The 22468-nt window shown below is 56.6% G+C and overlaps 1 protein-coding gene across 28 annotated transcripts; it reads right to left on the bottom strand.

Annotated features, from left to right (window-relative positions):
- Positions 1 to 230: 230 nt before the first annotated feature.
- On the bottom strand, positions 231 to 15231 carry UBTF (upstream binding transcription factor). 28 transcript variants are annotated; one of them, XM_004041557.5, is made up of 21 exons: positions 14812 to 15227; positions 11783 to 11907; positions 10144 to 10319; positions 9521 to 9604; positions 9269 to 9424; positions 6849 to 6913; positions 6450 to 6570; positions 5975 to 6085; positions 5504 to 5637; positions 5237 to 5378; positions 4921 to 4962; positions 4670 to 4783; positions 4423 to 4578; positions 3948 to 4103; positions 3754 to 3864; positions 3275 to 3363; positions 2981 to 3170; positions 1500 to 1547; positions 1335 to 1406; positions 1090 to 1233; positions 231 to 1003 (listed from the first exon to the last, which is right to left on the bottom strand). In XM_004041557.5, the coding sequence occupies exons 2-21, from the start codon at positions 11838 to 11840 to the stop codon at positions 878 to 880; spliced, it is 2295 nt and encodes a 764-aa protein (XP_004041605.1). In that variant the 5' UTR covers positions 11841 to 11907; positions 14812 to 15227; the 3' UTR covers positions 231 to 877. The 28 variants fall into 28 exon arrangements, with proteins under 28 accessions (XP_004041605.1, XP_018882901.1, XP_055243919.1 ...); XM_019027356.4 differs by lacking the exon at positions 14812 to 15227 and adding an exon at positions 14344 to 14592; XM_055387944.2 differs by lacking the exon at positions 14812 to 15227 and adding an exon at positions 14067 to 14330.
- Positions 15232 to 22468: the final 7237 nt, after the last annotated feature.

Raw genomic sequence — 22468 nt, 5'->3', positions numbered from 1 at the left:
CTTTTTCCAGATTCACAACAAACTGATGTGGGCTCTAGGACAGACCCCTTTACACACACACACACACACTCACACTCTTTTGCACACATCCACAGCTGCACCCATGCTATGTACAGGAACACACATACACATACTCTCTTCCACACACATCAAGACCATTTTTAAAAGGTTCCAAATCTACCCCTAAACCCTCCCTCTCCCAGAAATGACAACAGAGACGGCAGCCGAGATCGGTAGGAAACGTCTCGTTGACAGCTCAGAGCTTAAAAAAAAATATATACACATATATAAAAAACACTTCTGCCCCCTCCCCCATGAACGGGTCCAGGCAGCTCCTTCCTGCAGGAGGCAGGGGAGAGGGCCACCAGGGCAGCGCCTGTTTTCTTGAAGGCACCGACCCTCCTTCTCCCCATGTTCCCTGCCTCCAGTTCCAATGCAGGGGTCCAGGTGGCAGGCCCCTCTGGGAAGGAATGGGTCTTCCCCAAGCTTCCACCCCACCTTGGATTGGGCTGCAGGTGTGGAGGGCCTCATCAAACTCTTTGGGACCCCCCACCCCCACTCTCCGGTCCATTGTCCATGCCGGAACTGCAAGTGCAGAAGTGGGTGGGGTGGGCCAGGCTGGTCCGGTGCTGGCTTAGTCTGATAGTTGCTGTCCCTGGAGGAGGACCCCCAAGGGCTGATGTCTCTGAGGCTGCAGAGTCCTGGCCTGGGCTCCTCCAGCCCCCTAGCCCCACCGTATTTTTTTTTTTTTAAAGAAAGAAAGAAAGTGGGGGAGGCCAGGGGGGCAAGGGACAGAACATGGGGGAGAAACAAAGGTGGTCAGTTGGGGAGGGGAGCTCCTGGGCTCTCCCTGGCTGCCCTGGGGTGGGGCTGAGCCTCAGTTGGAGTCAGAGTCTGAGGAGTCCCCTGAGGAGGAGGAGCTGGAGCTGCTGCCCTCGGACTCATTATCTTCATCCTCATCGTCATCCTCGTCGTCGTCTTCGTCCTCGTCATCCTCTTCATTCTGGGGGGTGAGAAAGGATGTGGAGTCACCAGGTGGCCCTCCTGGCAGGACTCCCCTCCCCTCCCACTGTGCCCTGTCTGCCCCACCTCATCCCCATCCTCGCTCTCGTCCTCGCTGCTGGACTCAGAGGAGTCGCCGCCATCTTCAGAGGAGTCCCCATTCTCATCATCTTCCTCTTCTTCATCCTCGTCCTCGTCATCCTCATCCTCTTCATCATCCTCCTCGGACTCCTTGGAGGGACGGAGGCACATCAGTGGTCTCTGGTCTCTGCCCAGCCATTCCAGGCAGTGCCCCCCGCCCCATGCCCCTGCATCTGGGAGGGGCTCCTTACCGACTTGGACTGCAGAGTAGTCCGGCTGGATTTGGGGTTTGGGCCTCGCAGCTTGGTCATGCTCTTACGTTTCTGCAGGATGGGGACACAAAGGTGGCAGCCATGAGTTCGACACCCCTGAATTCCCCCACCCCTACCCCACTGCTGCTCTGCTCCCAGACTCACATTGGAGATGTACTCTTTATATGCTGCACGGTCCTGGGGAGACAGGCTCTGGGGGAGACAGAAGCGGCAAGGGTTGGAACATAGCCAACTACTGCTGACTGAGCATGCTGGCCCAGTGCTAGGCAGTGGGCTGAGCATTTATATATCATCACCCCATCTTACCCCTCCCAGGCTCCCTAGATTTTGGGTCTCCGCAGAGAGCCCCTGGGATCTGAGAACACAGTTCTAATTTTTTTTTCTTTTTTTTTTTTTGAAACAGGGTCTTGCTCTGTCACCCAGGCTGGAGTGCAGTGGCACAATCTCAGCTCACTGCAGCCTTGACCTTCCCAGGCTCAAGTGATCCTTCCAACTCAGCCTCCAGAGTAGCTGGGACTACAGGCATGTGCCACCACACCATGCTACCTTATAATTTTTTGTAGAGACAGCAGTCTCACTATGTTGCCCAGGATGGTCTTGAACTCCTGGCCTCAAGTGATCCTTCACACCTTGGGCTCCCAAAGTGCTAGGATTACAGGCGTGAGCCACTGCGCTGGCCCAAACCATAGTATTTCTGCTTCTGATACCCAGAGTCCTTCTCTAAACCACTAAGACTGTTGGTTTTCACATTTTCCCTGTTGCTTTTCGCAAATGGAAGCTCCTATCAGAGTCTTCCTCACTCCAAAGAAGTGCCCCCGTGATAAGTCAGCCTGGCATCATCAACCACACCCCAACACCAAACCCTTGAGCCACCGATGAGGCAGTGGGGCTCACCGAACTTCTGAAACAGCAAATCCCCACAATCTTCCTGGGTCCTTGGCCAACCTGCCTTGGTGAGTGGGAAGGACACAGGTGATTCTCTCCACTTTACAGATCTGACTACTCAACCAAAGCACAGAGGGGAAGCACAAAGGCCAGGAGTCTAGGAGAGGTCCCGTGGTCCCGGATGGGGGAGGAAAAGGCAGTCTGATTTGGATTCTTCTACTTACTGTGTGACCTTGGGCAAGTTACTTAACCTCTCTGAGCCTTGGTTTCCTTATTTTTAAAAGGGTGATAGTGGCTGCGGACGGCGGCTCAAGCCTGTAGTCCCAGCGCTTTGGGAGGCCGAGGTGGGCGGATCACATGAGGTCAGGAGTTCGAGACCAGCCTGCCCATCTCTACTAAAAATACAAAAATTAGCCAGGTGTGGTGGTACATGTCTGTAGCCCCAGCTACTCTGGAGGCTGTGGAAGGAGAATCGCTTGAACCTGGGAGGTGGAGGTTGCAGTGAGCCGAGACTACACCACTGTACTCCAGCCTGGGCAAGAGAGCAAGACTGTCTCAAAAAATAAAATAAAAAATAAAAATAAACGGGTGACAGTGACCGTTATCCTGAAGGATTGCGAGGGCATGGAATGAAATCATGAATGAGACCAGCCAGCACAAGTGGGTGGATGGGCCAGGCTAGGATGGTGCTGGCTTAGTCTGATGCCTCTGTTCCTTCCAAGGGTCCCTTGCCCTCTCACCTTAACCCAGAGGTCCAGGTGCACCTTGTACTGCTTTTGCTGCTCCTCGGCCAGCTTTTTGTAGTGCTCCTTCTGGCTCTGGGAGATGCGCTGCCAGCGACTGCCGATCTCCACCATGCGCTCCTTCAGCGGCAGGTGGTTCAGCTCCCCATTGGACAGCAGCTCCTGGGAGAACTTCTGGTAACCGTTCCTGGGAGGTGGGGGTGGTAGAAGGAGGGTCAGGACCCCAACAAAGCAGCCATCCAGCCCTGACCCTCCCCCACCTCCAGGGCAGACTCCAACCCCCAGGCTCACATGGGAGGCTTCTTGGGTTCTCCCTGGAATTTCATCTTCTTGGAAGAATTTGTAGCAGCTGGAGGTGCCCGCATCTCACTCAGCTCTCTCTGGAGGGAGAAAGGTCACACTCACCCCCCAGTCCCACCCCCAAAATACTGCTGCCTTCTGCTTCATGCCATCAGCACCTTAGCTGGCTGTCTTTTTCTGTGCCAGGGAGGAAGAGAAACAGGTAGCTAGTGAGCAACTTCCTAACAGCTCACGTCTGAGGCAGGCACCACAGTTTACAAGTGCTTTCACAACTGCTCGCATCCTCCGAGTCAGCCTGGAGGTTAGCAATGTCACCCCCACCTTACTGATGAGAGACAGAGGTTCAGAGAAGGAAGCTGAGACTTGCTGAGGGTCACAGACCAAGGCTGGGACTTCTTGCTCAGAGCTGCCCAACCAAAGGGGAGTTCCCGAGCTTTCAATGAATGGGGTGGCCCCATCCCCATTCCTACCTCATATCGCTTTTGGTCTTCGGCTGCCTTCTTAATCCACATCAGTTTCTCCTTCTTTTCCATGTTATTCCAGGTCATTTCCATGGCTTTCAAGGCCTTCACCCGGTCATTCTGGGGACCAATAAGGGTATCAGCCGTGGGAGGGGTCACCCGGGGCTAGAGGCTGCAGTACTACCTTTTCCCACCCCTGTCACCTTGAAGCGGGCCAGGTAGTCGCCGATAACGCTCTGTTGCCAGATCTCCTCAGCTCTTTTGGGGGACTCGGGCAGCTTGCCCCGTTCCTCGCGCTCCCCGCCGGGCTTCCTCTCCGACTGAGCCTTGAGCGCCGCCTCTCGGGCCTTGTACTTGGCCTGCGGGGATGGCCCGGGCGTCAGCCTTCCACCCACCCCCAGAGGGCGCGCGCTCCCCGCGCAGCAGCTCAGGCGCTCCCGCCGGCGGGCAGAAGCGTGGGCTGGTGCAGATGTCTCCCGCCTGGGGCTCGCCCCCGCCTGGCCTGCGGCGCTCAGCTGACAGCTTCCCGCCTTCCGGCTGCTGGGCGCCGGCCCCACGTCCCAGCCCAGGCACCGCGTGGCTCAGGCGGCCAGGGGCGAGGTGGCACGGCCCGCCAAGGGGAGGAGTGGGCCCTGGCAGCCCCCCTAGGGGGCACAGCGCTCCGCCAGGCAGCCTGACCTTCTTCTTCTCAGACAGGTCGTTCCACATTCGAGCCAGCAGGCGGGTCAGCTCGCTCTCGGAGAGCTCAGGCCGCTCCTCCTGCAGCTGCCGCCGCTTCTCCTCCGAGAAGATGAACATGGCCGACACGGGCCGCTTGGGCTTCTCGGAGCCGCCCTGTCCAGGTGCAGAGGGTCGGGGTCCGTGGGTGCTGCCAGGGAGCCCAGCCTTGCCCACCCCCGCCTGCGCGGCCGCACCCTCTGCCCACCTTGCCCCCTTCCTGGGCTGGCTTCTTGGAGGCGGGGCTGGTGGCCTGCTTCTTGTTGATGTTCAGCATCTTCTCTTCCCCCAAGACCCGCTGCTGCTCCTCCTCAGGCAGGCTCTGGTCAGGAAAGAGGAGCACGGGGCTGCATGCCTGGCACCCAGACTGCATGGTGCCCTATCTCCAGGGGCTCACCAGGGCTCTGCCTGCCAAGTCCCAGTCTTCTCTGCCCACTGCCCCACCGGAGGAACACTCACCTCGAGGAAACGGAGCAGCTCCACCTCGTAATCTTTCTTTTTCTGGGAAAGTGAGTGGAGTCAGGATCAGTCTGGAGACAGTGTCACCACAGACCCTGCAGTACTCGGAGGACAGTGACCTTCAGCGGGCCTCCAGAGCCTGGGTGTGGGCTGGACTCCCTGCCTGGACGGGCTCAGTTGCTAAGCCCAGCCCAGCCCCACACTGTATTGGAGGCAGGTACCCAAGGCACACGCCACCAGGGACTGACTGGCCCAAGATGGGATCAGACCTCATGCTTCAAAACCCCAAGGCAGGGTGGCCCCTGCCACAGCTCACCTGATCACACTTCTTGTGATAGGCGTCCTTCTCCTTCTGGGACAGCAGCTTCCACTGCTGGCTGCACAGCACCATGCGCTCCGTGCTGGGCACGTCCTTCATGTTGGCCATGAGCTCTGCGCAGTACAGCGAGTAGCTGTTCCTATCAGAGCCGCGGGGAGAGAGGCGCAGCCCGTAAGCGAGCAGGGCAGCAGGCCTTCTCACCTGCAGAGCCCAGCCCAACTTCCCAGCTGCCCACTCGCCCACCCATCCCAGGGCAGCGCTCACGGAGGTGGCTTGGTGGGTCGCCCGTCAAACTTGTCCTTGAGCTGGCGTTCGGCCTTGGTGAGGGTGGACTTGGTGATACCCTCCTCACTGATGTTCAGCTCTGGGTGCTTCTGGATATAGTCTCTCATGATCTCCTGCAGAGCCAGGTGGGGGGACGGAGGGCAATGGGGTGTGGAGTTAGCTAGGGCAGGGGCAGGGGGAGAGCCGCTGGGGAGGGCAGGCAAGGAGCAAAGCTGGGGGTGGCTGCGCGTCAGTGGTGTCACACGAGACGTGGTGCCCTGCCCTGCCCTAGCCTGAGATCTCATGGGGGTGGGGGGTGGGGAAGGTAGGGGCAGAGGTGAGGGGCCCAGAAGGCCCCTCCCTCAACAGAGGGATGGGGAGTGACACCTCCCGCAGAGTGCGGTGGCCACGGAGTCGGAGGGCAGAGGCTCGTGAAGAGCCGGACGGGGAGGAGCGCAGCGGAAGCCTAACCTCGTACTCCTTCCGCTGCTCCAGGGCCTTATGAATCCATTTCAGCCTCTTTTTGTCCGAGAGCTGAGACCACTGCTTCCCCAGGGAGTCCTTCACCTCCTTCGTAGTGGCCTGCAAACCAAAAGCCGTCAGACACGCACAGGCAGCCAGGGGCAGGGGGAGGGGGGAAGGGGGAAGGGGGCACAGAGGCCCCCGCCCCCTCAGGCCATGGGAGGTCACATCAGTGTCCCCCACAGGCCAGGAGGGGAAGGCGGAGAGGCGGGGATCCCGCCTGGGTGCAAGGGGACTGGCTCATACACGCACGCACACACGCACACGCTCGCACGCCAGCTGGCCCGGGCCCTGTCCATGCAGCCCACCCCTGGGGAGGGGCCTCCTTTCCTGCTCCCCTGCACCGTGCCCGGCCGACCTGGCGCGGCTCCCCCCTGGCCACCGCCGTGCATCCTCCACCCCCAACCCTTGGCCGGACACTCACATCTGGCCGCACTTTGAGATACACCTTCTTCTCGTGGGTGTACCACAGCTGCTGGGGGGTTTTGGGCTTCTCTGGGATGTCCGATTTCTTGGCATTCTGGATTAGGTCGGGGTGATCCTCCCTAGCCAGGACACGGGGAGCAAGGATCAGCAGGGGACGCTGCCAGGGCAGACTCAAGCTAGCTGCCCCACCCACCAAGCCTCCTGGGCCTTTCAGCTGGGGCTCAGTGGGACGGTGGCTGCCTGCCTGTCTCTGCCCCTGAGCATGACACACTAGGGCTCACATGTGACCCATCCTCTTCCATGCCTCAGAGATGGCAAACTCAAGGCTCTGGCCAGGGTTAGCCTATTCTGCTGCCCCCAGTGCCCCGTGGCCCTCCTCTGGGCTCCACTGCCTTACCTGAATCGGGCCAGGTTTCGCTCGAACTCCTGTTTCTCTCTCTGGAAGTCCTGAATATATTTCATCTGGGGGGAGGAGGGGATGGGGTCACTCAGGACCCAAGGGTATCTCACCCTGAGCTATGAAGGCCACCCAGACCCCTCCTCGCTGGCTCTTCTGCCTCCCACGCTGTGATGCAGGGAGTGGAGGCTGGCGCCCTGCCCGCCTCCTGGCGGGACTCACCACAGAGCAGACCTGCTGGCTTCTACCACAGATGGTGGGAGCTGCAGGGGTCGCCCAGACACTGAATCCTACATCCTATTCTCTCCTTCTGAGCAAGAGTCCCAGAAGGGGGCCATGGCATTACCCACGGTCACACAGTGCGCAGTGGCAGCGCTGAGGCTCCCCCACTCGTTTCTCCAACACCACAGAACTCTCACAGTGGCGTCAGGTGCAGGCCTTGCTCCTGTCACTCCCTCTTCTCACTGTCTGTGTCAGCTGACATTAGTCTGTCCCCTTGTAGGTAGCCTCTACATCTATGGCCAGGGCTGGGCTGAGTCCTGTTTCCAAGGCATGAGGGGAGATTGTGTGGAGGGGAACCCAGAGCGAGTTCTTCCAATACAAGTCTCAGCCAGCTACCCTGCATCTTCCTGCCCAGTTCTCACACCATCACCTTCTTCTCTTTCTCCAGGATCCTGGCTGTCTGGCCCCTCCAGCCCTCCCTCCCTCAGCCCACTCATTCTTTCCCACCGCTTGGCTTCCCTTCCCTTCATCACCCCCTTTTTAGCCTCCCCACTCACCTCACTCCCTCCCTGCATCTTTCCCCACTTCTCCATAGTCTCCCTCTTGTTCCTCCTTTCCAATGTGTCTCTTTCTCTTCCTCATCGACCTTCTCTCTTGGCTCCCACACAATGTCCATCTCTTCTTTCATCCTCGCAGGCTCACAAGAGTGGCACTGGCAGGTGCCAGGAGCTCATGGCAACTGAGCCCAACCCCTGCCTCTTATAGAAGCACCAGGCATAGAAAGGCAGTGCTCCTTTCCCACAGTTCCCACAGAAAACCAGAAGCAGAGCTCAGCCTCCTCTTCCCCCATCTCAGTCCTCCTCAGACAAAACAGTTTTAGACCTGGAGGGCACCACACAGACCTGGCTCACCTCACATAAAGACCAGGCCCACAGAAGTGAAATGACTTACCAAAGGCCCCATACACAGCGATTCAGTGGCAGAGCCAGGAGAACAGGCCCAAGTCTTGTGTCCCCCAGGACAGCACCTTGTCCACTTTACCAGTTTCTTCTGACCTTCCCTGGCTCTGACTCTAGAGCTTGGCCTCTCCCTCCCATCCCATGAGAGTGTTTGGGTGTGTGCAGTCAACTGTCCAACATCCTCATCAAAGGGGTCAACAGTTCCAGCAATCCATACCCCTCTCTGCTTGGGCAGTGGTTGCAGACAGCTGGCTTCTTTTTTGGGTACAGCACCAAGGGCATGTGAGTCTGCAGCCAGGGTATGCCAACCAGGAAAAAGGGCTACTCATAGCATGGCAGCGGCCAGTGCCCCCTTTTGAGAACTGGCTGTGTATGACTTTGTTTCCTCTCCAAGCAGATGTGCTTCTTGTCTTTCCTGCTGCCCTTCCCCATCTATCCCTGGCTCTGTCTCCTTGTCCCGTGTCTCTTCTTTGTGTCCTCTGTCCCCATCCCATCTTCCTCGTGTCCCATCTGCAGGCTCCTTCAATGTTTTGCTGCCTGTCTCTGGGAGGGACCTCCTGAGCTCTGTGACTGAGCCCTGCCTGGGAGGCTTGGGCAACCCTCCACCCAGAGTTAATGCTTTGATGGTCTGGGACAGTGCCCGACCTCTGCAAGGAACAGTATGAGGCCAGGAGGGACAATGTGTGTCCTTGAGTGAACACGTGTGCGTGGAGAAGTGCACTTCACAGGTGGACGTGGCAGTAACAGCACTGGACTGGGACTCTGGGGCACTAAATCCTGCTCTAGCATCAATAGTTGTGTCACCCGGGACACTTAACCCTCCTGCACCTCAGTTCCTTGCCCACAAAACTGGGATAACCTTTTCCTAGGGTTACCTTTATAAAGACATTGCAAGTATCAAATGAGACCATGACGGGAAACGTCATAGAGGGTGAAGAAGTGCTGCGGAGCCTAACAGTGAGGATGGGTGTATGGGGGAGAGAGAGCTTGAAACAGAATGCTGTGGGTTTTCTGTAGGGGGAAAGGTTGGTCTGAGCACCTGCTGTCTGGTTTACATCTGTGATGGTGCCTGTGCCTGACCATGTGTGGGCCGAGGAAGGGGCAATCAGGTTTGGCTGCCCAGGACCTATTCTGCTGTGCTGACTCACCCTCATCCCTGATGCCAGGTTTCTCCAACGCCTACCTCCAACTGACCCACACCACACCAGCTGCTCCCAGCCTATCCCCTCCTCCCCCCACCTTCTTCTTCTCCGGAAGCTCCTTGTATTTCTTGGACAGAATCTTGGTTAGGTCCAGGTTGCTCATCTCAGGGTGGAGTTTCGCATACTTGGCCCGCTTCTCCATGAAGAAGCGGAAATAAGGGGTCAGGGGCTTCTTTGGGAAGTCTGGGTGTTTCTGGAAGAAGGGACAAGGACACAATGGAGGTCAAATACATCCCTTCTTTGGACCTTTCCTCCCATACCCCTCATGCTCCTCCTCCTAGTAACTCACCTTGAGTTTTTTGCCTTTGTAAGGATTTTTAACATGTTCCTGAGCATCGAGGATCAATTCTGTCAATGTACGGAACTTCCTCACCTGGAGGAAGAGGGGTGGGAGGAAGGGGAAGTTGGGAAAAAGAAAATGCCACACAGTAGCATACCCCCATCTTATAACGAGTCTCTTCTACTCTATACTAGACTAAATTTACCAAAGAAGAGCAGAGGCCAACAGCCAAATGAAGCAGGCAGCACGACACCCAGGCACTGGCCCATGCAGAGGCCCAGGCAGTCAGTACACACCAAAGGCCAGCAACAAGGGGACTAACTGACCTCAACCTGGTTGTCCATGCTAACACCTCCGTCAATCTCAGCATGCTAGCACCTCCGTCAATCTCAGCACAGCTCAGGCTGTTTGGCTCAAGACCACTCAGATAGAAAGTGGCATAACTTTAAGCCAGTGCTGTCAACTGTGCCACCTCCCAAAATGCAAAGGGGCAGGTAGAGAGCTAACGGGAGACCACATGAATGCCTCTCCTGGTCTCTTTCCTTCCTGTTTACAGCCTGTTTCACTTCCCCCACCACGCTGAGTGGGGGTATGTGTGTATGTGTGTGTGTCAGAAAAGGGGGATCAGTTACCTCATTAGAAATCTCCACCCATTTGAGCTTGCACATGTCTCCAGAAAAGTCCTTAAATGCTACTTTTTCCCAGTCCATGTGTGATTCGGTGGTTTTGAACTTGGAGCTGTCATTGGATGGAAGGTTGTTCTTCATGCATTCCAGCAAAGTCAGCATGTCTTCCTGGGACCAACGGTCTGGTAAAGAGTAACAGAGGCCATCATGCCTGGCTCATGCTATCCCCCCGATCTGTTCCCCAGTTCTTGAGTGCTCAACTCTTCCTCCCTAGGGCATTCCAGCCCCTGGTTGCTTCCCATCTGAAGGCACAGACAAGATATGGCTCAGCCCTAAGGAAACTGTGGCCATATTGGATCAGGGCAGGGACTCCAGTCCAGACCATGCTATACCTAGAAAGCCAGGCTCGAACTCAAGTCTGGCTTGCTTCAAGGCTATTATCATTTCTACTGTGCCAAGCTGCAACGGGCAGCTATTTGCTGTAAGGGGAAGAGGGGTGGAAATGAAGGTACAGTGATTCAGGGCTTTGTGGGAAACGAGGTAGCTTGTCAGAGAAGGAGGGAAGCAGGGAGGCAATATATCTAAATGTGCTACCAAGTTCAAGTTCTGAGTGGATATTCTAAATGTGCAACGACTGAGAATGGGGTGTGGACAGTAAGGAAAATCCATGCAGATGTCTCTCCTGCACAGCTGGAAACCAACGTTAGAGACACCCACCACCCCCTAGCCCCTTAAAGCAGATCAAGGGAGAATTTCTGGCAAATACGAAAAAGGAAACAGAAGCAGAAGCAGGATACAGGGCAGCTCTGAGGCAAGGTAGGCAGGTGCACAAAAACTCTCAGGGCCCTGCTCCAGGGAGAACCCCCAGAATTACAAGCTGTCTTGTCAGCCCAACTACCCAGGGAAGCAAGAACAGGTCTGGAACAGTTATTTTTCAGCCACTGAAATGCAGCCCCAGAGAGCTCTAGGCCACTGTGGATGGGCTGGGAGAATAGCCACCCAAGGCCAGAAGTCAAAAGGGCTCTCCATTTTCATTTGCATCTGGTAACCTAGGCCAGAGATTCTGCAGAATGGGCCACGTGGACCCATAATCCCCTCTCCCCTCAATGTCCCACAAGCATGGCCAGCTGCCCAGCTTCATCCTACTCTCTATCCCCATCTAGACTGGATCACTGCTGAATGAGGCAGAGATCTAGTTGAGTACATATATCCCATTGCTTGGGGCCTAAAACCACCAAAACAGCTCTTTTCTCCACCTGCCTCTACAAAAGCCTCATGGTCTTCCTAAAAAGCCTGAGAAGCCTTCCCCAACCCCTTCCTGACCCTTCCTCTACACTCATCCTTCCTCCCATTCCAGGACACTGGGCTGGGACACACTTCAGGCTGAATGGGAACCCCAGAAGGCAGGCCTCCTCTAACACAGAGGGTGAGGGACAGGGAGAGAGGGGACGTGAGCCACTCCAGGCCAAATAATTTGGATTCAGCCAAACCCCAAGTGTGGGAGATGCTTGATTCATACTCAAGGCACTTTCTTCCCCAGTTCAGTGTATGCAGACTGAAAAAGCCCTTGAAGAAGGGAGTGAGCCCCGCAGTCACGAGGGAAAGAGGGTTTAAGTTTCAGAGGGCCGGGGGTGGATGCCCCTACCTTGGCCTTTGGGGGCGGCCATTTCCAGGTCTGTGGGGCAGTCGGCTTCTCCGTTCATCCTCCAGCTGTCCAGCCACCTCCTCGGTCGTGCTGGCCGGGCAACCCGGGGTCAAAGCCACCTCACCCTTTGGAAGACATATCAGTTCCCACTCAGGAAGGCTGAGAGGTGAACGACTTTCTAACCCTCCCCGCCCAGAGTAGAAGGGGGCAGGTCCACACTCTGAGAGACCCAGCCATGACCTTATTAGACTTAAGGGGTCTATGGGAATGGGAGTGCGCCCCTCCTCTTCTTCGTGACCCCCTCCCCCCGCCCCTGCAGCCCGGCTCCGCGGCGCGCGCCCTCCCCTGGCCACGCGAGGGCCTGCTCCTAGCTCCCGCGTGCAGCGAGCGCCCGCCCTCCGCCCCCCTTCCCAACCCCAGCCAAAAAAAAAAAAAAGAAAAAAGAAAAAATCTCCTCCTCCTCGGAGCGCCCGCCCCGGGGAGGCCCCAGGCTGGAGGGCGGGGGAAGAGGAAGGGCGGGTAAAGGGCGCGCGCGGCAACGGAAGCGGGCACGCGCCCCAGTCTCCTCCTCCCGCCTCCCCCCGGCCGGTTCCCCCCGCCTCCGCAACCCGGCGGGGACCCGGACGCAGCGCAGCCACCGCCAGCCCCGGAGCGGAGCGGCCGCACCGCCCCCGGGGACCGGATCCGGATTCCCGCCGCTCCCCCCTCCCGGGCTCCCTTCGCCGTCCCCGCCCGCACAGGCGGGCAAGCAGCCGGAGAGAAGCGGCCTAGCCTGCCCCCCGCCCCCGAGCCACCCACCCCGGCCAGAGGCGCCGCCACCGCCCAGCCACCCCGACGCGCACGGAGGAGCCCGGCACAGAGGCGCGACCGCGGCGGGAACCGCCGCCTCCCCCAAGCCTGCGGCCCAGCCCCGCCGGCGCCCCCGCCCCGGCCTCCGGGGAGCCGAGCCAAGGAGAGGGCGGGAGGACGGCGGCCGGGAGGCGGGGGCGCAGCGCTCACCGGCCCCGCCGCCCCCTCCGGCGGCCGGGGAGAACTGCGCCTGCCGGCTCCGAGAAGCGCGGGCTCCTCCGCCAGCGGCCGGGGCTCGGCTCAGGCCTCGCTTCCTGCCTTCCCCTCCCCCGGCTTTCGGCGTCCTCCCAAGTACCCTGGTCTGCTCGCACCCGGTCGCCTGCTCGGTGGTCGCTTCGGGTCCCCGCTGGGCGCCCACTGCACCCCGCGGTTCGCTCCCTGCCGTCCGGCCCCGACCCCAGCGCGCGTCCTCAAGCCGCCTCGGTTACCCGGCGCAGCGCGGCCTCCGGGCTTCCCGCTCCGGCGGCTCCCTCCCTGGCTCTGAGTGGCGGCGCCCTCCCCCGCTCGGCCGGGCACAGCCGCAGCTCCCTCCCGCGGCGGCAGCGGCTCCTCCTCCGGGCGAGGCGGCGGCGCTGGGGCGGCGGCTGCTGCTGCTGTGGCGGCGGCGGCTGCTGCCTGCTGCTCCTCGCGGCGAAAAGCACAAAGCACAGCGCCCTCCGCCTGCAGGCAGCCCGCCCGCCGCCGGCCCCGGCCTCAGCTCGCACACCCCCCGCCGCCGCCGCAGCCTCAGCCGCCGGAGCGGGGAGGAGGAGGGAGAAGGGAGGAGGAGGAGCGGGAGGGGGGGCGGGAGAAGCGGGGCAGCGAGCGCGTCCTTCCCCGTAGAGCGCACACCGACCCCCGGGGAGCGAGCGCCAGCCCGCCCGCCTCGCCGGCTCCGCTCCCTCCCACAGCCTGCCCGGGCGGGCTCCGCGGGGGGCAGCTGGGAGGAGGGGCGGGAGCTGGGGGAACCCGGGCGGCCGAGGCGGAGGGAAGGAAGGAGGGGTGGGGGGTGGTGGTGGTGGTGCTGGCGGCGGCGGCGGCTGCTGCTGCTGCTGCTGCCGCCGCCGGGGAAAGGGGGGGGGGCCGGGGCAGGGAGACACGCAGCCGCCCGGATGGCGGCGGGGCTCGGAGCCTAGGCGGGCGGGCGGGCGCCGAGAACGACCTCGTCAGACTCGCGGGGGAACTAGCAGGCTTCGCCGGCGAGGGAGGGAGGGCCGAGGCGCGGCCGCGGAGAGGGTGCCCGGAGGGGCCCCCGGCGTCCGGGGAGGCTCGAGGGGCGCCCACAGCCCTGCTCCGGAGCTCTCCCCCAAGTCCTCCCAGCTCAGACTAGGGCTTCCAGGCCAGCTCTCTCCCGCCTCCCGGAGCGAGCGGTCCGCGCCCACCCTCATACCCCGGAGCGTGGCCACTGGTTTGGGGCGCACGCACGCCGATCGCGGCGTCCAGCTTCGGTGCCTACCTCGCGGTCCTCTCATTGCCGAACGGCACATACGAAACTTAAAAAAAAACACCCGAAAACTAAAACCTCTGCATTAAAAAAAAAAAAATCCCCGTTGCTCTTTACACCCCGGAAACGGCAAGGGAACGACGGGCTCCGGCGGAGGGGCCGCTGTGGGAGCCGGTTCAATCCAGCCCGGCATGGCTCCCCAGGCCTGCCCGGGCGCATGGAGATCGGCGCCGCCGCCACTCGTAGCAACCCCTCTCCCCCGAAATCCGCGGCTCCCGGGCTCACTTACCGAGCGTGTGGATGGGAGCGCAGGCCGGGGGCACCTGGGAGCACGGCGGGCCGAACAGCCGAGCCGCAGCTCTGCTGCAGCCGACGCCGGGGCAGCGAGTCGCCAGACAAAGCCCGAGATGGCGAAGCGGAGCGACGGCTAATGGCGAGCCCCACGCGCCGCGCTCCGCCCGCCCCGCTCCGCCCGCCCGCCCGCCTCGGCGCAGCGCAGCGCCGCTCCGAGCGCTTGCCCGTCAGAGCCGCCTCGGCGCCGCCGCCTCCCGGGCCACCCCGGCCTCGCCTGGCCCCTCCGCCTCCTCCGGGCGGCTCAGCCTCACCCCTTCCCTCCCACTGCTCTAGGGGTTGCACAAAAAAAAAATTTTTTTTTAAAGAAAAAGGGTTTTCTTCTTTTTTTTTTCCTTTTTTTTTCTTTTTTGCAGGGCGGGCATGTTGAGACTTTTGGATATTTCTGCCCCCAGCTCGCACTCACCTGCGGAGCCGCCGGGAGGGCTAGGGGTGGGGGCGCGCGGGGCTGGAGCCGGCGAGCGCGGGTTGAAAGCCAGCCAAGCTCTGCAGCGCCCGACCCGGGCGTGTACGCCGCCGCCAGTCCCCGCAGAGAAATCGTCCTCCTACCCCCGCCTCCATCGCTCTGCGTTTCTCTTCCAATCAGCCGGTCGCTTGGTGGCTCCTCCATTCTCCGGCCAAGCCCAGCTGCCTAGAGCGAGCTCCACTCCTCCATCTGTTCGCCGGGGTCCTCGCTCCCCTGCCGGGGCCGGCGAGACGGCGTGAGGCCGGAGGGGGATTTGCAAGGAAACCTGCCTGCTTCCCGCTCCCATTGCTCCATCCCCGCTGCCTCCTGCCTCCTGCTTCTCTCCTGCGTCTTTCCAACTCTCCCCTGTCGCCACTGGTGTGTGTCTGAGTGTGTGCGCGGTTTTTTTTTTTTTTTTTTTTTTTTTTTTATTGCTCTTTGCTTTTGCAACCCTGAAGCAAAAGGGAGGGGGGGTAGTTACAGGAAAAAAAAAAAAAAAGCGAGAAAGAAGCTCTTAGATTTGCAACACATCGGAAAACCGGGGGAGCACCCCGCCTTATCCGATCTCCATGCTCCGCAAGGGCCTTCCGGGTTTTAGGACAAGCTTCTCAATGTCCCCTGTTTTTCTGGGTTTAGGATCCGAGGAGTCCGAGCAAAAAGTTCTCCCCGTGGGTCGTAGTGACGGGTGTCGGGGTGGGAGTTGCGGGGATTTTTCAAGAAGCAGCAGCTATCCTTCCTACCCCGGCGTCGGTCACTGGGCCGGGGTAGGGGAAAGAGCAAAATCCCAGTGGGTTTGCGCGAGGGATCTTCTAGGGTCGAGGCGGGTGTGGGGGGAGTTGGAACCGGGAGACACCGCTTGGCGCATCTCTCCCTCGGTCTCTACCTCCTGTCCTATGCCAGCTCCCCCTTTAATTTTTTTCCTCTCCTTTAATCTAATTTCTTCCAACTCCACCTTTGTTGTTACCGGCGTCACACCCGGACCAGCCAATCCCCGCCACGCAATCAGCTTGTCAAAAAGCCTCGGCCAGCCCTAGGAAAACAGGCCGCAGGCGCTGCCCCCCGGCGGCGGCGGGCAGCCGCGAGGGGAGCCCAGCACCCGGTTCTCGCTGCCCCGGGCGGCAGCGGGGCAGCCTCCGACAAGACGTCCCTCGGTTCACTGTCCTGCAGGCCGGGGATGAAAGGCCTGGACAGGATCCACCACCCACTCTCCCACTGGCACGGCCGTGGTTGACTGTCTTTGCCTCCCCTTTTCAGAGGAAAGGTTATCAGGACAGGACGCAGGGAGCCAGAAGACCATCTGAAGGAAGCCTGCTTCCAACGGGCCCAGCCTCCAGCCACCGCTCCTGGGGCAGCGCCATTGCTCCTGGCTCTCAGGCTGCCAGTCTCCCACACCGACGCTCTACTGCCCGCATCTCGGCCAGCTGGGTCACCCAGCCCCTTTCGACTCTCCCCTGGCACGCAGCCTTCTCCTTCACTCGGCCTGCCTCGCTGCTGCTGTAATTCCTCTTGTCTCCTGGGAGAAATGAGATTGCTTTCCCAGGACTTCCACATCCCACTTCTGTCACGTTTCACAAACAGGGAGGAAGCCCTGTCAAGATCTGGTGTGTCCTGTTTTTGTTTTTTTTTCCCAGAGGGCACTGGCATGTAGGAGAAGCGGATTTACCACTAGTAGATGTTAATGAAATTTCAGCTTCTAGGCCCCTAACTTGCAGGACCTGCCCAAGGCCCTGAACTTAATTTTGTTTTCATCATTTGGTATTTTTTTGTCAAAAGAGCCACCGACCACCTCCCCGCTACCCCAGAACTGCACGTGTTTCTGGCCCTACAAACCCAGATCGTCCCTTGGAATATACACAGGGCAATTTGTGTAGGATCACACTGCGCTAAAAGTGAGGCATGGTGAGCTAGGCGCACCGGCTCACACCTGTAATCCCAGCACTTTGGGAGACCAAGACAGGAGGTCTTAAGTGATTAAGCCCAGGAGTTCGAGATCAGCTTAGACAACATAGCAAGATGCTGCCTCTGCAAACACACACACCCCCTATTATAATATGTCAAAAAAAAAAAAAAGGAAAAGTGAGGCATAGAACTGACTTTATTGTTTTGACTAGGAAAGAGCAAAGGGTTTGGAATCAAAAATCCCAACTTCCCCACCTTCTTAATAGTGTGTGAATCTGAGTGCCTTGTTAACCTTCCCTGATCCCAGTTTCGTATCTGTAAAGTTAGAATAGCAATCCTGTTTAATTTGCTTCTCTCACCAGGGATCAGAAGGTCAAATGAGATGATGTATGTAAAATTGTAAAGTCCTCCACAGATGGCACTTGCCACATTACAGAGAACTTGAGACCCCCCCCCCCCCCCCCCCAATAACGTTCCAAATCTTCCACATGCAGATCTGGAGTCCAGGTGTCCTGGCTCCTGGCCCTGAACTTTTTGGCTGGGCCAAGGGGCTTTTCGGTAAAGTGCTTTGGAATAAAACAGGATGAACATGAATCATAAGAATGAGTATTTATTGATTCCTTGGGCAGCAAAAACTATGGCTGGCACCCTTCCCACTTGGAAACGAATTGGCTTGTTTTACATCTATTTCGTCTGTGGTGAGGTCAGGAGTCCAAGACTTGGGCTAACGGCCAGAGTATGAGGAATCTGCCCTTGGCCCTTTTTCTTTGCCCCCTTTCCCAGTTCATCTCCCTCCCCACCCTCCAGCCTTCTGGCATGTGCCTTGAAGCAGAGCGCTGGCATTCAATAACCCCAGCCCAGGCTGGTGACAAAGCGGGATCCTAGCTACACAATTTCCACTTGGCCTCAGTATTTCCCCAGGTTGCCAGCATCCAAGCACCAGCTTATATAAAACCCCCAGAGTGCCTGGAATGCGTTAACCAAAGTGTGGTACTTAAATTACCAGTCTACAGGGAGTAATTTTAGATGGTATACCAATATTTTCAGATTTATATATTTTAATGCGTATTGGAAATGTTCTGTTTTTAAATTTTTATTTAAGATGGTATAAAGACACATGTTTTTGGGCCAAGAATGTTATTGTCCCTTGTTACTTTTTTTTTTTTTTCCCTTGGGACGGAGTTTCGCTCTTATTGACCAGGCTGGAGTGCAATGGCGCGATCTTGGCTCACCGCAACCTCCGCCTCCTGGGTTCAAGCGATTCTCCTGTCTCAGCCTCCCAAGTAGCTGGGATTACAGGCATGCACCACCACGCCCAGCTAATTTTGTAATTTTAGTAGAGATGGGGTTTCTCCACGTTGGTCAGGCTGGTCTTGAACTCCCGACCTCAGGTGATCCGCCCACCTTGGCCTCCCAAAGTGCTGAGATTACAGGCGTGAGCCACTGCGCCCGGCCTGTCCCTTGTTATTTTTTTATTGCTGTGTAAGTTAGAGATAGTAAAGTACACATACTTTAAGTATACAACTTTTTTTTTTTGAGACGGAGCTTTGCTCTTGTCACCCAGACTGGAGTGCAATGGCATGATCTTGGCTCACTGCAACCTCCACCTCCCTGGTTCAAGCAATTCTGCCTCAGCCTCCCGAGTAGCTGGGATTACAGGCATGCGCCACCACGCCCAGCTAATTTTTTTGTATTTTTATTTATTTATTTTTTGAGGTTGAGTCTAGCTCTGTTGCCCAGGCTGGAGTGCAGTGGCACGATTTCAGCTCACTGCAACCTCCGCCTCCAGGTTTCAGGTGATTCTCCTGCCTCAGCCTCCTGAGTAGCTGGGATTACAGGCGCCCACGACAATGCCCAGCTAATTTTTGTATTTTTAGTAAAGACGGGGTTTCGCCATGTTGGCCAGGCTGGTCGCGAACTCCTCACCTCAGGTGATCCGCCTGCCTGCATCAGCCGCCTAAAGTGCTGATTACAGGCATGAGCCACCCAACCCAGCATAAGTATACAGCTTGATGAACTTTTAGGTATGTATATTTAGTATCATATTACATATGTGTATACCATGTAACCAGCACCCAGATCAAAATATCAAATATTTCTAGCATTTAGCAAGTTTTTTTTTTTTTTTTTTTTTTTTTTTGAGGTGGAGTCTCACTCTGTCACCTAGGCTGGAGTGCAGTTACACGGTCTTGGCTCACTGCCAGCTCTGCCTCCCGGGTTCAGTGACACGGTCTTGGCTCACTGCCAGCTCTGCCTCCCGGGTTCATGTCATTCTCCTGCCTCAGCCTCCTGAGTAGCTGGGACTACAGGTGCCCACCACCACGCCCGGCTAATTTTTTTTTTAAATTTTAATTTTTAGTAGAGACGGGGTTTCACCGTGTTAGCCAGGATGGTCTCGATCTCCTGACCTTGTGATCCACCTGCCTCAGTCTCCCAAAGTGCTGGGATTACAGGTGTGAGCCACCGCGCCTGGCGCATTTAGCAAGTTTACTCAGTATTCCCCTCCAAGGATCATCAATGTTCTGAAGTTCTGAGCTCTATCACCATAGACAAGTTTTACCTGTTCTTGTAGTATTTCCATTGTATAAATATACCACAATTTATCCATTCTACATTTATTTATTTATTTTAAAGGTGAAGTCTTGCTATGTTGCCCTAGCTGGTCTTAAACTCTTGAACTCCTGTTTTTTTTGGTTTTTGTTTTGTTTTGTTTTTTTGAGACGGAGTTTCACTCTTGTTGCCCAGGCTGGAGTGTAATGGCACGATCTCGGCTCACTGCAACCTCTGCCTCCCGGGTTCAAGTGATCTCCGCCTCAGCCTCCTGAGTAGCTGGGATTACAGGCATGAGCCACCACACTTGGCTAATTTTGTATTTTTAGTAGAGACGGGGTTTCTCCATGTTGGTCAGGCTGGTCTCGAACTCCCGACCTCAGGTGATCCGCCCACCTCAGCCTCCCAAAGTGCTGGGATTACAGGCTTGAGCCACTGTGCCCAGCCTTGTTTTTTTCTTGAGACAGAGTCTCACTCTGTCACCCAAGCTGGAGTACAGTGGTGTGAACTCGGCTCACTGCAACCTCTGCCTCCCAGGCTCAAGCGATTCTCGTGCCTCAGCCTCCCAAGTAGCTGGGACTACAGGCCTGCACCACTACACCTGGCCAACTTTTTGTATTTTTAGTAGAGACTGGGTTTCACCATGTTGCCCAGGCTGGTCTTGAACTCCTGACCTCAAATGATCTACCTACCTTGGCCTCCCAAAATGCTGCCTCCACCTCCCAAACTGCTAGGATTACAGGCATGAGCCACCGCACCTGGCCATAAGTTCAAATTAATTAAAACTAAATAAAATGGAAAATTCAGTTCCTCAGTCACATTTACCATATATCCATGGCCCTATGTGTCTAGTGGCTACATTATTGGATACTAGAGATATAGAACATTTCCTAGGCCGGCACGGTGGTTCATGCCTGTAATCCCAGCACTTTGGGAGGCCGAGGTGGGTGGATCAGCTGAGATCAGGAGTTCGAGATCAGCCTGGCCAACATGGTGAAACCCTATCTGTACTAAAAATATAAAAATTAGCCTGGCGTGGTGGCAAGCACCTGTAATCTCAGTTACTCGGCAGGCTGAGGCAGGAGAATCACTTGAACCTGGGAGGCGGAGCTTGCAGTGAGCTGAGATCCCACCACTGTACTCTAGCCTGGGTGACAGAGCAAGACTCTTCTCAAAAAAAAAAAAAAAAAGAAAGAAAGAAAGAAAGAAAACAATAGAGTGTGGTGATTTGGGGTACATGGTGTGAGGGGATGGCAGGATATGAAGGAAAGGGCAATTGAGTAGAGCTCTTAGAGGTAAAACTCACAAAAATATAGGGCCCCCTCTGACCTAGTCCACCTGCAATTTTTATTTTTTATTTATTTTTTATGTTTAGAAGAAATACAGACTTTAATGAAGAGTTTTCCTTTTGCTACAAGTGAGACCTGGGGAAACATCCCAACAACGACAAAAGGAGGCCAGGATGGAAACAGCCCACTCTCCCTTATCCACAAGGCCTAAAGAGAAAGCCCGGCTTGCTGTCGTGTGTCCACTCCGGGCCTAGGCAGGGCTGCGCCTGTAAAAGGTACTCAGGAACTGCAGGTTTTGCATTTCCCCTTTGTGAAACTAACATGCATTTCGGCACACTTCTGCCTCCCAGTCTCGTGGTAAGAGGCCCAAGTTTTTCTAGTCCTAGCTGGAAATCAATTTCATCTGCCTCAGGTCTCTGGTATAAATAATAATGCTGCTGATCCCAGTTACCTCATAGGCCTGGGCAACGAAAATGCCAAGAGCTGTAAAAGGTCTTGGAAAATTCAAAAAGGTGATGTATAAATGTAATAATTGATTATCATTTTGTGCTCAAGAATAAGCCATGGAAAACAAAATTAGGAAAGTAAGTCTATATCCCTAAAATATATGCATATAAAATTTTAAAAGAATGCAGTTCCAACTCTGCAGATAGTATTCAGGGATGGTCTACTGCTTTAGAGTCTCAATGCCCCTTTTCCCACCTCCACAAAATCCACCTGGGAGAGTTTACTGTACACGAAGCCCAAATTCAGTCACCCCCCACCCCTGCTCTCCCAGAAAGGGAGGCAGGGCAGAGGCTCCAGGAGGAAGGGCAACATTTTGGCTATAGAGTACAATAGGCATGCATCATGGGAGGGCAGGGTTTATGAAATGGATTGAGGGGCTCTGGCCAGGAGGCACTGAGCAAGGGAGAGGTCCATCTTCCCCCTGGCTGGGAGGGGGGCTCTGGGACAATCTCTAAGGGTTGCATATCCCCAGGGAGAGGGGATAGATGCCATTCTTGTCTCTATTCTCCCAACCCAAACCAGAGAGGGTGCTGAGCAAGGAGAAAACAGGGTCTCAGAAGCCAAGAAGGTGTCGGCATCACTGTCATTGAATTCAGGGACCCATGAACTCTTTTTTTTTTTTTTTTTGAGATGGAATCTCACTCTGTCGTCCAGGCGGGAGTGTAGTGGTACAATCTTGGCTCACTGCAACCTCCACCTCCCGGGTTCAAGCGATTCTCCTGCCTCAGCCTCCTTAGTAACTAGGATTATAGGTGCATGCCACTACACCCAGCTAATTTTGTACTTTTAGTAGAGACGGGGTTTCGCCATGTTGGCCAGACTGGTCTTGAACTCCTGACCTCAAGTGATCCACCCGCCTCGGCCTCCCAAAGTGCTGGGATTACAGGTGTGAGCCACCACATCTGGCACGAACTCTTTGCATAAAATATCTTCAGACCTAGGAGATGGTCAAAGGCACAAAGTTTAAACATGGGGTGGGGGTTGTGGAGAGGTGTCTGGGGTACCCTGAAGCTCAGAGGTGTGATTTGTTCCCCTTTGCCCAGAAGGGTGACTGCTCCACTGGGCCTATCACCACAGGACATTTTCCATGACAAGCACTCACCTTCTTGGGGAAGGGACATCAGGTTGGCACAGGAAAGGCGTAGGTAAGGGGCCACTCTGTCCATTAATACTTCGGGTGATTAATGTTTGGGGAGAAGCAAGATTCTCCCCCAGGCTTCTGACTCAAACTCTCTCACTTAGCTGGATACTAAACCCAGTGTCCACACTACTCTCAGCTCTGACACAAGGCCAAACCCACAGAACACTCCCAAATGAGGTCCCGAGAGTTAGGGAATAGGGTGGAATCTTCTGGAAGAGGGCGCTGGGGCAGA

Source organism: Gorilla gorilla, chromosome 4 (genome assembly GCF_029281585.2).
Source record: "Gorilla gorilla gorilla isolate KB3781 chromosome 4, NHGRI_mGorGor1-v2.1_pri, whole genome shotgun sequence".
Lineage (NCBI taxonomy): Eukaryota > Metazoa > Chordata > Mammalia > Primates > Hominidae > Gorilla > Gorilla gorilla.
Note: the sequence above shows the minus strand (reverse complement) of the source record. Positions and strands in the feature narration are given on the sequence as shown.